At 50.3% G+C, this 13,182-nt stretch overlaps 1 protein-coding gene across 6 annotated transcripts in view; it reads right to left on the bottom strand.

Moving 5' to 3' along the window:
* Nucleotides 1-13,182, bottom strand: part of SLC4A11 (solute carrier family 4 member 11) — a 34,266-nt gene that overhangs the window by 12,574 nt on the left and 8,510 nt on the right. For 3 of the 6 annotated variants that reach the window (XM_072619758.1, XM_072619761.1, XM_072619759.1), the window contains exons 3-8: nucleotides 5,378-5,428; nucleotides 3,815-3,945; nucleotides 1,994-2,137; nucleotides 922-1,062; nucleotides 732-775; nucleotides 30-261 (exon numbers count right to left, since the gene is read on the bottom strand). In XM_072619758.1, the coding sequence (XP_072475859.1) occupies nucleotides 30-261; nucleotides 732-775; nucleotides 922-1,062; nucleotides 1,994-2,137; nucleotides 3,815-3,938 (685 nt within the window). In that variant the 5' untranslated portion in view covers nucleotides 3,939-3,945; nucleotides 5,378-5,428. Of the gene's footprint in view, nucleotides 1-29; nucleotides 262-731; nucleotides 776-921; nucleotides 1,063-1,993; nucleotides 2,138-3,814; nucleotides 3,946-5,377; nucleotides 5,429-9,730; nucleotides 9,874-13,182 lie in introns of those variants that run through there. The other 3 variants (XM_072619760.1, XM_072619762.1, XM_072619763.1) reach the window with 3 other exon arrangements.

Genomic DNA, 13,182 nt, shown 5'->3' with positions numbered 1-13,182 from the left:
GGGTGGGGGTGGGGGTCTATGGCAGTCACCAGTTCCCTCTCGAGGAGTCCCCGAATCAGTGAAGAGGGTTGCCATGATCCGATCGAAGTTGAAGCCTGGTTCAGCATTGTTTGGATCCTGGCAAAAATGCCGAAGCATCTCACATAGCACATCATCCAGCGATGTTGCTGTCTCATCCAAGATGATGCTGGCTCGGGCCAGGAAACTGTCCAGGTCACGGTGGGCTCGGATCTCCTCCTCAAAGTTCTTTAACTTCAGGTACTGGGGATCCATTAAATCCAGCAAACAAGGGGACACATGGGAAGAGAGAGAAATGGGGACATGTAGATAGCCACACAGGTCCGGGGAGGTAGGCCCACACACACAGGCACTGGTATAGATTTACCTGTGGATACACAAAGGTGACAATAAAAATTCCAACTTTTCCTCCCTTTGCCTAAATCCAGTTGGAAACACTCCTCTAATCTGATAGTTCTGCTTAACCATACCCATAATGCTCTGCTCCAAACCCCCAAATTCAAGAGCTCTCTTTCTCCTTGTTTTCCCTCAGCATCCTGACACTTGCTCACCTAAAACAAACCAGGGACTGAGAAATGTAAGTGGAGGTGGGGGTAGAAAGTAGGGACCCCTGGGCTGGGCTTAGAGGAGGGGAAGCTGCTGAGGACCGGACCACCCTAATCTTTCCCATTCCTGCCACCTTCCACCCTGAAGCCAGCCCTGGAACAACTCACCTTTCTGGAAGTGTGCAGGAGCACGCATCCTGATCTATCATCCTCTGTTGGAGAGAATAAGAAAGGGTGGCCCGGATGCCCAGCATGGGGGCTCACCAAGACCATGGGACGATGCTCACCCTTCAGACTGGGAGCTTCTCAAGGCTGGGATCATGTTTCCTCCTACCTCCCCAGAACCCCCTGCCCATACCGCTCAAGTTAGCTTGCATGTCGAGGTTGAAGTTGACAAAAAACCGGATGCTGTCTCCAGACACGATGGAAGAATTAACGGTGTCAAACAGTTCTTCCTCCGTCCCCTCGGCGCCATCCTCTGTGTCACATTTGAGGTAGCCTGGACGGATGGAAATGGTCACAGAGACACACACTAAACTCTGTTGTGGGTGCTGAGGTACAGACATGGTGAGTGCACGGCCCAGAGACAGGCGAAGTAGACTCAGACACACTAACTGATGGAGATAGACACAAGGACACAGCTTTGGTGGGAGTTACCAATGGGAAGTGTCAGAGCACTGGGTCTAGGGGGCTGGAGGATGACTATTCCTAGAGCATTTACAGCTATTCTCTGTGTGTGCATGTGTGTACATGTATGTATGTGTGTACATGTGTATGCATGTGCATGTGTGTGTGTATGGCAGGGTATGTTAAGGGAAAAGAATTCATTCTTAACAGTGCCCCCCCAAAGAGCAAATATTCCAATTCTGAGGGAGATAGGGACTCAGAGATTCTGAGACAATGCTAGAGACAGAGGGATTTGGAAAGATGAAAGGGATGGGCTGGGGCTGGGTTGAGGAGGGGTGGGGCGGTAGGGAGGCAAGGAAATGCACTACAGTGTATCAGGAAGGACGTTGAATTTAAGTTGAAGAGATGACAAGTGAAACCATAGGATATCCTGGCTGTAATCTCCACCTGGGCAAAGAGGGGTGTGGGATAGGGAGGGGAGAGGAAGGCGGTAGTGTCATCTTCTGTGAAGTGAGGGGCTCAGATCAGATGGTATCTAAGGGTGCTTTCAATTGTCAGATTAGGCAGAGAAGACCTGTCCTGACCTATGACATGGTTGGAGGGGACAGGAGGGCCAATGGATGAGATAATCCATCCAAGAGGATTGATCAAGGACTCCCCCCCAACAGCCCTCCTGTCTTTGCTATCATGGACCCTTCCATCCGCGGTTGGGCAAAGGGTCCTGGGGTGCCTCCTTAGCCTCCTTCCATCTGGCACATCTAGAGGGAGAGGGACTGGGCTCTTATTTCCCTCTTCATCCTCACCTCCTAAATGATGCCTCCTCCTCCTCCTCGGGTCCTCCTTTTCTTTTTCCTCTGTGACAGAGGAGGAGGACGTCAACAAGAACGATGAAAAGTGAACCCGGGGCCATGCCTCCGGGGGAGAGACTGGCGGGCTCTGGTTGTTCCCTGAGGGACATGGATTAGTCTTCCTAATGCGAGGCTCAGATCACCGCAGCCCAGGTCTACACTCTCCACAGTTTCACTTTGTCTCACCAGTCTCTGGTTCATTTTCCCTAACCAGGATCTGAAGTTCTCCAACTGGTCTCAGCCTTAACCTCCAGCCTCTCTCCCAAAGCTTCCCCACATACACCTTTCATTCCAACCCCATGACTGGATTCTGCATTGAATATATCAGGCTCATTCCAGTTTCCAAGCCTTGGCTCCTACTGCCCTTCCCTGGCACCACACCTTCCTCACTTTTTCTCTGCCTATTGTACCCATTCTTCAGGGCAGGTGCGAGGTCCCCTTCCTCCAGGAAACATTTCCTGATCTTTCCAGAACTTAGTCATCTCCTCTGTCTTTGACCAGGTGTCTCTGATGCCCCAGGGCCTCCCTGAATTCCACTTTGGTCCATATTTCTAGTGGTGGTTACTGGCACCATTCATTTTAGCACTAGACTGCACCATAACTGTCCTGTTCTACTCTCTTCCCCCTGTTTCTGAGTCTGTCCCCTGTTTCAATGGTGGGCCCATCTCCTGTCTCCTTCTAGACTCCCCTCTCTTTCCCTCTCTTTCTGTCTCTGTCTCAGCGCAGCAGGAACCACAGGATGGTTTGGGGTGACTTGGAATTGCCCTGGAATGATGGAGAAACCATAATAAACCTATTTCTCCCTCCTGTATTGGCCCTCTCCCAGTCACTCACTGATGGGGGCGAGGGGAAGGGAGTCACTCACACTGACTCATTTTTCACTCACACAACTAGATTTCCTCTCCACACCTCATTACCAGCACCACCCCCCCTCCCAAGGCTCAGGTCCAACAAGGAACTCTGGGACCCATTAGGGATAGGGGTCTATTTGCAGTCTATGAAACTATCTCCTCACTAGGGCACTCTGTCTAGTCATCCACTGTCCCCAGTCACATAAACTTAAATTCCAAACTAGAAAATTCCCTGCATCTAAGCTCCCAAGAGAGGGATCTCTTGCTGTATGAGCCCAAGTCACTCCTCTGCTTCCTCAAATCCTTTTCCTTCCCTTTATTTCTTTACCTTTCCAACCATACCTTCTCTCTTTTCCTCCCTTCTCCCTCCATCATCTCCTTATTTTTTTGTCCTTCTTACCTCACTCCTTCCCCAGAGGCCTCTCCTCTTGCTCTCAGTCATCTCTTAGAAAATCCTCAATTTTCTCTGTCCCATGTCTCCAGGACCCAGAGAAGAGGTAGGCCGAGTCCTCACTCTTAGCATTTTTCTCAGGCTAATATTCTTTTTTTTTCCTTAGACTGACCTCTCCCCGGCCCTCCATCCCTGATTACTGGCCTTCAGGATATTCTCACAATCTCAGAATTAGAAGAGATCTCTGAAGTAACCTTGTTTAATCATAACTTCTTCTACCTTCTCCCATGAGTCTATCCTGACTCAGTTTCCTAGACACTCCAACCCCTAGCCTCATCTCCATCATTGATAACACCAAGGACCCCAACACACCATCAACATGAATTCTCTTAGAGCCTTTCTTGGCTCTAAGACTTCATCTTCACCCCATACCAGCCATATGTTGGCATGATCATATCCCTGGATGATACCAGGACATGGCCCTGCTTAGTGACCAGTCAATGGAAATTCTCCAAGACTGACAAAATGACTCACTGCCTGACTGAAGGTCCGATGTACTGCTTGGTAAATTGCTTGGCTGACTGACGGACCTCCTGACTGATGGAGTGGCTGGTGAGCCCTCAGGCTGATAGACCAAGTCATTGGTAGAGGACCTCATTGATGAACTGCATGACAAATGAATTGGTTCACTGACAGATCTTCTGATTGACAGATTAGCAGATTGACAGAGCAATTCACAGGCAGACTACCTAATGGGTGAATTGACTGATGAAAGGAATGGTTGACTTATAGACCACTTGACAGGTAGATCACCCAACTGATGAACTGCCTGGAAGACTGTCTGTTTCCCCCACCAAGGACATGAAGTCCCCTTAAAAAGAATTGAGAATTGGTGGGTTCTGCTCTGTGTCCCATGATAGGAGGGAACTAGTGACCCTGGCAGAGTGGGAGTGAGTCTGAATAACTGTAGCTACCCTGAGGTTTCTGTTCTTGGTCAGGTAAGTCAGGGAGGTCCAAGTCTGTAAGCAGGACAAGCTCTAGGGGACAACTGGGTGAGGGAAAACTAGATTTCCCTGAAGGCACTAGGCCCAGCTCTAGGTGAGTTGCTAGGTGGCATAGTAATATAGAATGCTAGGCCTGAAGTCAGGAAGACTTGAGTTCAAATCCGGCCTTAGAAACTTTCTAGTTGTATGACCCTGGGCAAATCATTTAACCTTTGTCTTTTTCTTCCACTGTAAAATGGAGACAATATAGCACCTATCTTACGAGGCTGTTGTGAGGATCAAATGAGTTAATAATTTGTAAAGCACTTAGCACAATGTGTGGCACATAGTAGGTGCTACAGAAATGCTTATTCCTTGTCCTTCTACAAGTACCTAAGGAGAGGGAGAAGACCTACATACCCAAGACAGATGGAGAGTTCCAACCCTGGGGAATGGCTAGTGCCCCCTGAGTTGGGGGAAAGGAGTTAGAGGAGGGTGGAAGCAGGGGACTAAGAATCTGGCCAAAATGCCCATCTCCTCAAGGTTGGTGAGTGCCCTTTCTGATGATAATCAGGCAGAGGCTCCTTTGCTGCTCAATCAATACACCCTCTCCCACTGGGCCCAGCCTCTGTGGCAGGAGCAGGAACTAGAGATGCCATAATACCAGTTATTACCTATAGAGCAAAGATAGTAACGAGATACTGGGAACAACACACCTCATCTTCTCCGGCCCAACCCACAGACTAGGGCAAGGACCGGCAAAACCCAGGGTCTCACACAAGGAAAAGGAATCACCTTCTTCCCTGGGGATATACAGCACCAGAGACAGAGCAGGGCAGGCAGAGAAAGACCAGGGGAGAGAGACAGACAGACAGAGAGACAGAAAGGGACAGAAGGACAAAGAAAGACAAGGAAACAGACAGGCAAAGGCAGAAACCAAAAGGCCAAAGAGGAGAAGGGAGACAGACAGGTGTGCAAGGTCAGAGACAGAGGAGACACAGACAAACAGAGAAGCTGAGACTCAGCCTGTCAGGTGGACAGGAAGGGCCCAGATAAACTGGCAGAGGGGCTCAGACAGACAGACAAAACTGACCGACAGGCTTTATGGTCTTACCAGTTTCTTCAAAGAAGTATCCATTCCGAGCCATAGCCGCAGGTGGGGTCTCTACAAAGAAAAGAGAAGGAGATCAGCAGGAAACCTTATCCTAGCTGATCCCAGGTGCCGATGCCATGCAGGACTTCCAAATGGCTCTTTTCTTAACACTGTTTCCCGTCCTCTGGGACCTTAGAAACACCCCAGCCAGGGAGAGCACATACCCCATTTTTGTGTGAGATCAGGATTAACGGACATTTCCTGCTTCTCCCAAAGAGAATGGGGAGCCCTCCGCTAGTTAAAGGGCACCCCAGCCCTGTTCTCTCGGGGTTCTAACCAAGACCTTACTCCAGTCCCAGGACAGTATAACTGTGACAACACCAGGTGCCAACCACAAGTCCTGGAGGATTAAGAGCCATAGAATTCAAGGCCAAACAGACCAGGATAGGTATGACCAAGGGCTGTCCCCAGGGTACAGTGGCAAAGAGAAAGGCCTTTCTTGGTCAGTATCTTTCTCCTGAGGGGGGCGTGTCTCTCCTTAGCTTTTGGATAAGTCTTCTTCCTCCACCCCTCCTTTCCTCCCTCTCCCCGCCCCCAACTCCACCCCTTTAAGACTAAGTAGCTTCTCTCTCTGAGGGGCAGAGATGCAGAAGGAAAATTTCTCCTCCTTCCCTTTGTCCCAGGGTTGGAGTGGAAGTGGGGTGGGCAAAAATATTAAATTCTTTGGGTTTCTGCTCTCTCTGGGAGTGGAGTACGGGAGGTCACATTCTCTGGATGTCTCTTTCCCAGGGTTAATAACAATTCTCAGAACAGGAAAGGGGGTGAGCTCCTGAATAAGTGGGGGCCCTGGGGTGGGGGAGGCAGGGTGCTGCAGCCCCCACCTCTACCCTTCCTTCTAGCAGAATTCAGTGCACCTTATGGGAGGAGGCGAGCGTTGCAATGTTAGATAGCAATAATCAGTGACTTGCACCTCTGCTCACGTTGAGGATATACACACAAACACAAATACACACACAGACACACACACACACAGACACACACACACAGCATCACTCCAAAAATCAGTCCTTTCCACACTGACAGAGCTGTTCATTTACAGAGCCAGGCACATACTCTCCCTCAAGAAAGGGCTTGTGTCTTTGTATATTCTCCAAGGGGTTTTTGAGGTCTGGAAGGATTGTCTGGATCTATTTGGATTTCTGGGATTTTCATTTTCCCTTTTGTTCTCATCATTTAGGGGAAGGCAGATATTACTTGGCAAATCAGTGAGGAGTAAAAATTTGATTTCAAATGCTTCTTTCCCGCCTGGAAGAATCCAAAACCTATTACAGCGAGCTGGGTGCCTGGGAAACACTGAGAAAAATTCAAGCAGCCACACTGAAGAGAAAAGGAGTCCTAATTGATCCATTGTTTCCCATCAAGAAGTGTGTAGGGAAAAGGGGGTTTGAATGTTCTTTGAGGAAGGGAGAGGGGAACAAGGGTTATGTACACTTAACTGATGGATTTGAAAATAAGGCTTGCCATAGGAAGACAGGAAGGGGAGGGGAAGAGAAGGCAGGGCAGATATACAACTAATAGAGTGGGGAGCAAGCGAAAGAAAAGGGATGAGTGGCTTCTTGCAGACAAGATGTAATACACTTGAGTTTTCTCAGTATCACTGGGCTTGAGAGATTGAGAACTGGGCACTGAACATGTGACAGGGCAGGATCATTGGACCCTGAGAAACCTGGGTAGACAGAGAGGGAAGGGGAAACAGTGTCCTTTCCCTAATCAATCACTTATTGTGGGGCCAAAAGTGGAAGCAAACAAAACAGAGGTAACAGAAGGAAACTAAGGCAAGTCGCAGCTCAGAATTAGTTCCAGTATTAATCCCTGGCACAAATTTATAGACATTCTTATCCTCCATATCTCTATGCCCCAAAGCTGGTGTTAGTTTGCATGTATCTCTGCCAAACATACATTCACAGAACCAACTGTTCCCCTCAGTCCCCCAAACTTTGCCCCAACTCCTGCCAGTTCTAGCCTCAATCTCAGTTCCTATTCTAGTGCTAGACCCTAACCCTGCCTTCAGTACCATATGGTCATAGGATGTAGAGCAGGAAATAACCTTAGAAATGATCTTGTTCCACCCATTTTATAGACAAGGAAACTGAGTCCCAGAGAGGTCACAATTTGCTCAGATAGTAAGTCATAGAGAATGGATTGCAATCTGTTCCTCTCTTTGTTCCACTATGCCATGCTGTATCCTGTTTTCCTTCACCCCAATTCCCCAGATCTCTGGCTCCTAGTCTGCCACCTGTTTACACTCCACACCTGCTCCCTTGGTCCGTTCTCCAGATTTCTTCTACACGCTTATACATCTGCTCCCTTTGCCATTCATCTCCAAACCTCTGCTCCTAACCTCTGCCCCACCACATTGCCTCGGTCCCATCATTTAGTCTCTTGTCTCTCCCAGCTCACCATTCCCAGGATCAATGGAATTCTCTGACGATGGCTCACTGGAGTGAGCACCTCTTCCTCTCTGCACTGCCTGCCTCCGGGACTTTTGTATTTATGATTGGAAGCTGGTGGTGTGGAGGATTTCTGTGCTGCCTCCCCCTAACCTGCCACCCAGCCCTAGGGGCGGGTCTATGTGTGTGCATCTCTAAGTCTAGGCGTGGGCGGCATGGGCTGGGTGAGTCTGCAGTAAGCTGCACGGTGATGCCTCTCTCTCTCTCTCTCTCTCTCTCTCTCTCTCTCTCTCTCTCTCTCTCTCTCTCTCTCTCTCTCTCTCTCTCTCTCTCTCTCTTTCTCTCCTCCCCTCTCTCTGTATGTGTGTTTGTGTGTGTGTGTGTGTGTGTGTGAAGTCCAGTCTGTCTGTGAGTGGACATGTCTCTGGTGTGTATGGTAGATACAGACTGTGTGTCTGAGTATTCGTGATGAAGGCAGGCTATGATTAAGATTGTGTGTGTGTGTGTGTGTGTGTGTGTGTGTATGTGTATGACAGAGAGAGGGAGAAAGAGACAGACAGAGAGACAGAGAGACAGAGACAGACAGAGATTCAGGTGCCATTTGGGGCTGGCCTGTTTGTGCTGAGGAAGCCTCGGAGAAGGGCAGGAAGCACCGAGTACTGAAATGAGTGACCAGGACTGAGATGTTTTGGGATCCTGAGGTGCCCTCCAGCTGAACCTGGAAACAATGACTTCTCTCAGGGGTGAGGATGGGGCAGGAAGGCAAACATGTGCTAACATGCCACAGAGTGGACAGACTCGGGCCAGCTGGCCTCTCACTGCCCAGCTCCCTGTGGCCACCTGCTGCCCATGCTTCCAGGTGAGGGCTCAAGAGCCAGTGTAATAGACTGGGAACCGGAAAGGTATCGATTTAGAGTCAAAGGAACTGACTGCGAATCCTGGTTATGCCACTTCCGAGCTATGGGACCAAAGACCCATTTTACCCGTAAAGCCCATTTACCGATCTGTAAAAAGGTGATGGGGATTAGGTGATCTCTCAGCCTCCTACCAGCTCTCCATCTGGGGTTCCCAATCCTTGTATTCTTCATTCACTGGGGGTAGTGACACAAATACACACTGTCCTCAGGGAATCCAGCCCCGCCTGCCCCAGGCACCAGGAGCCCACTGGGACCCTGGGCTCCCAGCTGACGAACGAGAAAGGTGCCTTGGGGGAGAGGATCAAACCATCCCATTCTGAGTTGGGGTGGAGGACCTGAGAGCCTCTGAGGAATAGGGAGTGTGCGTAAATCTCTAAGGGAGGGTGAAGTGGAGTGTGCTTGAATAGGGTTCGAAGTGGGAGTTATTGTTTTGTTCGCCTCCCCTCCAGATTCTCAACCCCCTTCCAAGAAGCTCTCGCAGGCTGACAGCCTCCAGGCAGTGTCCTCCCTCTCCCCAGCAGCACCCCCCCTTAGCATTAGTGCGCCTTCCGACGACCCCCTAAGGGATCTCTATTTCTGTGTCTACCACATTTTGGGGCTCAGCGTGTATTGTGGCCTGAGGTGCCCGGACTCCCCGAAGGCGGCAGAACCAAGACAACAGAACTGGGGTGAGAAGCAGCTGGTTCTCGCTTCCTCACCCGTCCCCCAAGATCAGAGCAAGTGGGGCCACTAGGGGCCCGGCCTCTGATTGGCTGAAGTCGGCCACTCCTCGCTCGCCGCTTGGGCGCCGAAAGGAGCGGCATTCGGCCCCAGGCCCTAGCGGCCACCCGGACCCCTGGAGCCCGCCCCTCGCCGTCCTTGTCCACCCTGCGCCGCACCGACGGCTGCAAACGGGCACTCCCGGCTCTCGGGGCTCGTTCAGCGGCCCCTGCCTGGGATGCTTCTCCCCGAGACTCCGAGCCCCAAGCCCTCTCCAGTCTCCCCCCAAACAACCCCCTGGTGCTCACCGCAGGGCCGGAGGTGGAACACCCCCCGGGCTGTCATGGGTCCCTGCTTGCCGGATTAGCCCATCGCTAGGCGGCCTGGGGCCGGGACAGCGGCGTGCGATTCGGCGGCTCTCCTCCGGCACCCCGCGATCCCACGGGTCTGACACGAGCTCCCGAGCTCCCGGCCGGCAGAGAGCCGGGAGGCGGAGGCGGGAGAGCGACCAGCCCCGCGACACACCCCCAGCCCGCCCGGCCCGCCTGGGCAAGGGGGGGTGCCCGGCGGTGCGCACTAATGTGTGAGCGGGGTGCGTGTGCGGGCGCGCGGGAGTGTAGCTGGATCTGGGGGGGTGGCGGCCATCGCCACACTCCCGAGTGTGTCTGTGTGGGGAGGGGGCCCACTGTGTGCGTCAAGTGCAGCCACACTGGTGTGTGTGTGCGTGTGTGTGTTGGGAAGGGGATGGTGACCACATTGCAGTGTGTGTGTATGTTAGGGGTGTATATGGCCACACTGCAGTGTATGTGTTAGAGATGTGTGACTACACTGCTGTGTGTGTGTGTTGGAGGGGATGTTGTAGCCACAGTGCTGTGTGTTGGGGGAAATGTTGTGACCACACTGCTCTGTATGGGTGCATGTTGGGGGTGTATATGGCCACATTGTAGTGTGTGTGCGCGCGCGTGTGTGTGTGTGTGACACTGCTCTGAATATATTGGGGGGACAGGGAAGGAACAGGTATCAACCACACACACTCTGATGCTTTTGCGTAGGGGAAGGCAATGACAATGGTGTTAGGGGGAGACAGATTCTCTGTACTCGGAGTGTTAAATGGGGAAGAATTAGGATTCCAACCGGCATCTTTAATCTCAGTAGCTAACAAAGATGTGGGGAAGGATCTGGCCTCCTGGGGAGATGGGGTGGAGCTCAGGGGCCTAGATGGTAATTTTTCACTCCTCCTCCGAAAGAGGAGAAGCTCCACCCTGGCTTTCCCCAGGAATCTCAGGTTTCCTGAAGGCCCTTCCCTTCTCCCCATTAGGTGTCCTCCCCTGCTGAGCTTGGTTCAGGACTGCACTCCTTCTAGGAGTTCTCAGGGTTGCTTTTGCACGTGCATTGTTTAAGGGTAGATTAGGAGCGTTGGGGACACACTGTACCCTAGCTTTTCAGGTGGAAACCCCAAAGCCTGGGCCCAGACTGAGCTCCCAAGTTGGGTCCCTGAGAGGTTGCCCATAACCCACTCAGTGCCTAGGCATGTACATACCCAGGCACTCCCAATCTTTGGAAGGATCAATCTCTGTCCGGCCCTCCCCCCACTCCAGTGTTCAGTCTCCTCCTTCCTTGTCTTGGGCCCCTCCTGGGCCACACCCGACCCACTGCCAAATCCTCTTCCTTCTTTCATCCAGTTCTTCATGAAATCCCACCTCCTCCAGGAAGTTTTCCCAGACTAACTGGAAAAGCAAGCACAAGTTCCCAAGAACCCCTCCCTAGCTCAATAAGTGACTCCCTCCCCCCAAATACACCCTCAGACACAATAGACCTGTGTGTTTCTGTATGTGTGGACAAGGATCACATCATATTTATCTTTCTGCCTCCCTAGACACAAAGAGCCTCAAACACAGCACATGTTAAATCATTGTGTATCTCTGTGTTTGGGTTTGTGCTTTGGTGTGTGTCTACAAAACTAGAAAGGAAGGACATAACTATCTCCCTGTGGACTCTTCTGGTTCTGATTCTGTCTCTTGTTCAAAGGTACTGATTTCAGAAGCCCCAGGATGGTGCTCTGACTCCAACTCAGCCTAGCTGTGTGACCAAGCCTAGGTGACTTAACCTCTCTCCCAGAATAGGTGACAAGAAAACACTTTGTATGTAGGAATGTATGCAAATAGAACTTTTGGATCTATGTCCAAGTCTACTAAGATATTTCTGCTTTTCTCAGTGTATCTCTGTGGTGAATCTGTCTCTCTGTATATGTGTCCCTCAGCTGGTCCCAGTAGTCTCCCTCCACCCCTACCTCTGTCCCCTGCCTTGTGCCTGAACCAAACAGGCTGTCTTCAAGGTCAGGATGTGGTTTGGGGTAGTGTTTTCTCCCTCCGCATCCCTGACCCCTCCCATCCCAGTTCCGTCCTCTCTCATGTACTTCCCCTAGTTTCTGTCACCCAGGGACAGAGGTAGGACTGGTTTCTGAGATGAATGAGGTTGAGACTGCTCTTTCTCTCTCTCTCTCTCTCTCTCTCTCTGTCTCTCTCTCTCTCTGAGGATAGAGAGATGTGAGCTTCCTAGGTGGTCCCAGGAGAAAAGCTGCTCTGGGTCTCCCCCAATCCTGAGGAAAGGGATATGGATGTCTGGCCTACATTCATAGACTCATGAGGGTCATATATGGGAACACCAGAGTCTTTCTATCCCTCTTCAGCTATCCCTCAATCTCTTCTGTCCATCCATCTCATGCAGCCACTAAACACCACCAGACTCCTACTAGACCACTGATTTCTATTTATTTTCTAAATCCACTTTGCCTATATATCTCATTTAGTCATCTATCCCCCCTCTCTCCATTACCATCTAGTCATCTCACCATCTGCTTTGTCCAGTCATCCCTCTCCCTTTTCTCCATCACAATCCATCCCTACATGTCCATTTCTCAATTTGTTCTGTCCACATTTCCCATAAAGAAAGCCCTCCTTCCTTCTCTGCATCACCACCCATTCATTCTTATCTAGCACCCTCAATGTGCTTTATCATCTCAGAGCTTTCACCTCTCTTTCCATTACCAGGGATTGATCCATCTATCCATGTATCTAGCTAGACATTACTAGTGAATTCATGCATTCATTTTCTTCCTCAATTTGTGGTACATTTCCATATTTCTGTCCATTCTAATCCATTTGTCTGACCCCATCTATCCATTCACCTACAAATGTATCTCCTCTCACCACTGATTACTGAACAATGGTTACACTTAGAAACAGGAAATGGAGCTAATGAAGGGGACAGAAAGGTAGGAGGACGACTAAAACAGCTTTATTATTCTCTAAGACAAGTGCTTCACTTCAGCCAAACCAGTCTTCGAACTGTTTCCATAACACAGCTCCCCCTCTAGTTGTCACTTACCGCCTATCTATCTGCCTGGACATCTGTCCCCTTCTATTCCTATCTGTATGATTCCACCCCTCTTTCCGTATACTGACCAAGGCTGGTTTCTTCTTGACAAGGCTAGCCCTTGTACCCCTCTTTTTTTAAAAAAATTACTTATTTTTAGTTTTCAGCTTTTACTTTTACAAGATTTTGAGTTATAAATTTTTCCTGCTTTCCTAAGACAGTATACAGTCTGATATAGGCTACACATATACAATCATATTAAACATATTTCCACATTAGTCATGTTGTAAAGAAGAATCAGAACCAAAGGGAAAAACCATAATAAAGAGAAGAGAGAGAGCGCAAAAGCGAACAGTCTGCTTCTCTCTGCGTTCAGAGTCCCTAA

The sequence above is a fragment of the Notamacropus eugenii genome, chromosome 6 (genome assembly GCF_028372415.1).
Source record: "Notamacropus eugenii isolate mMacEug1 chromosome 6, mMacEug1.pri_v2, whole genome shotgun sequence".
In the NCBI taxonomy this organism is placed as follows: Eukaryota; Metazoa; Chordata; class Mammalia; order Diprotodontia; family Macropodidae; genus Notamacropus; species Notamacropus eugenii.
Note: the sequence above shows the minus strand (reverse complement) of the source record. Positions and strands in the feature narration are given on the sequence as shown.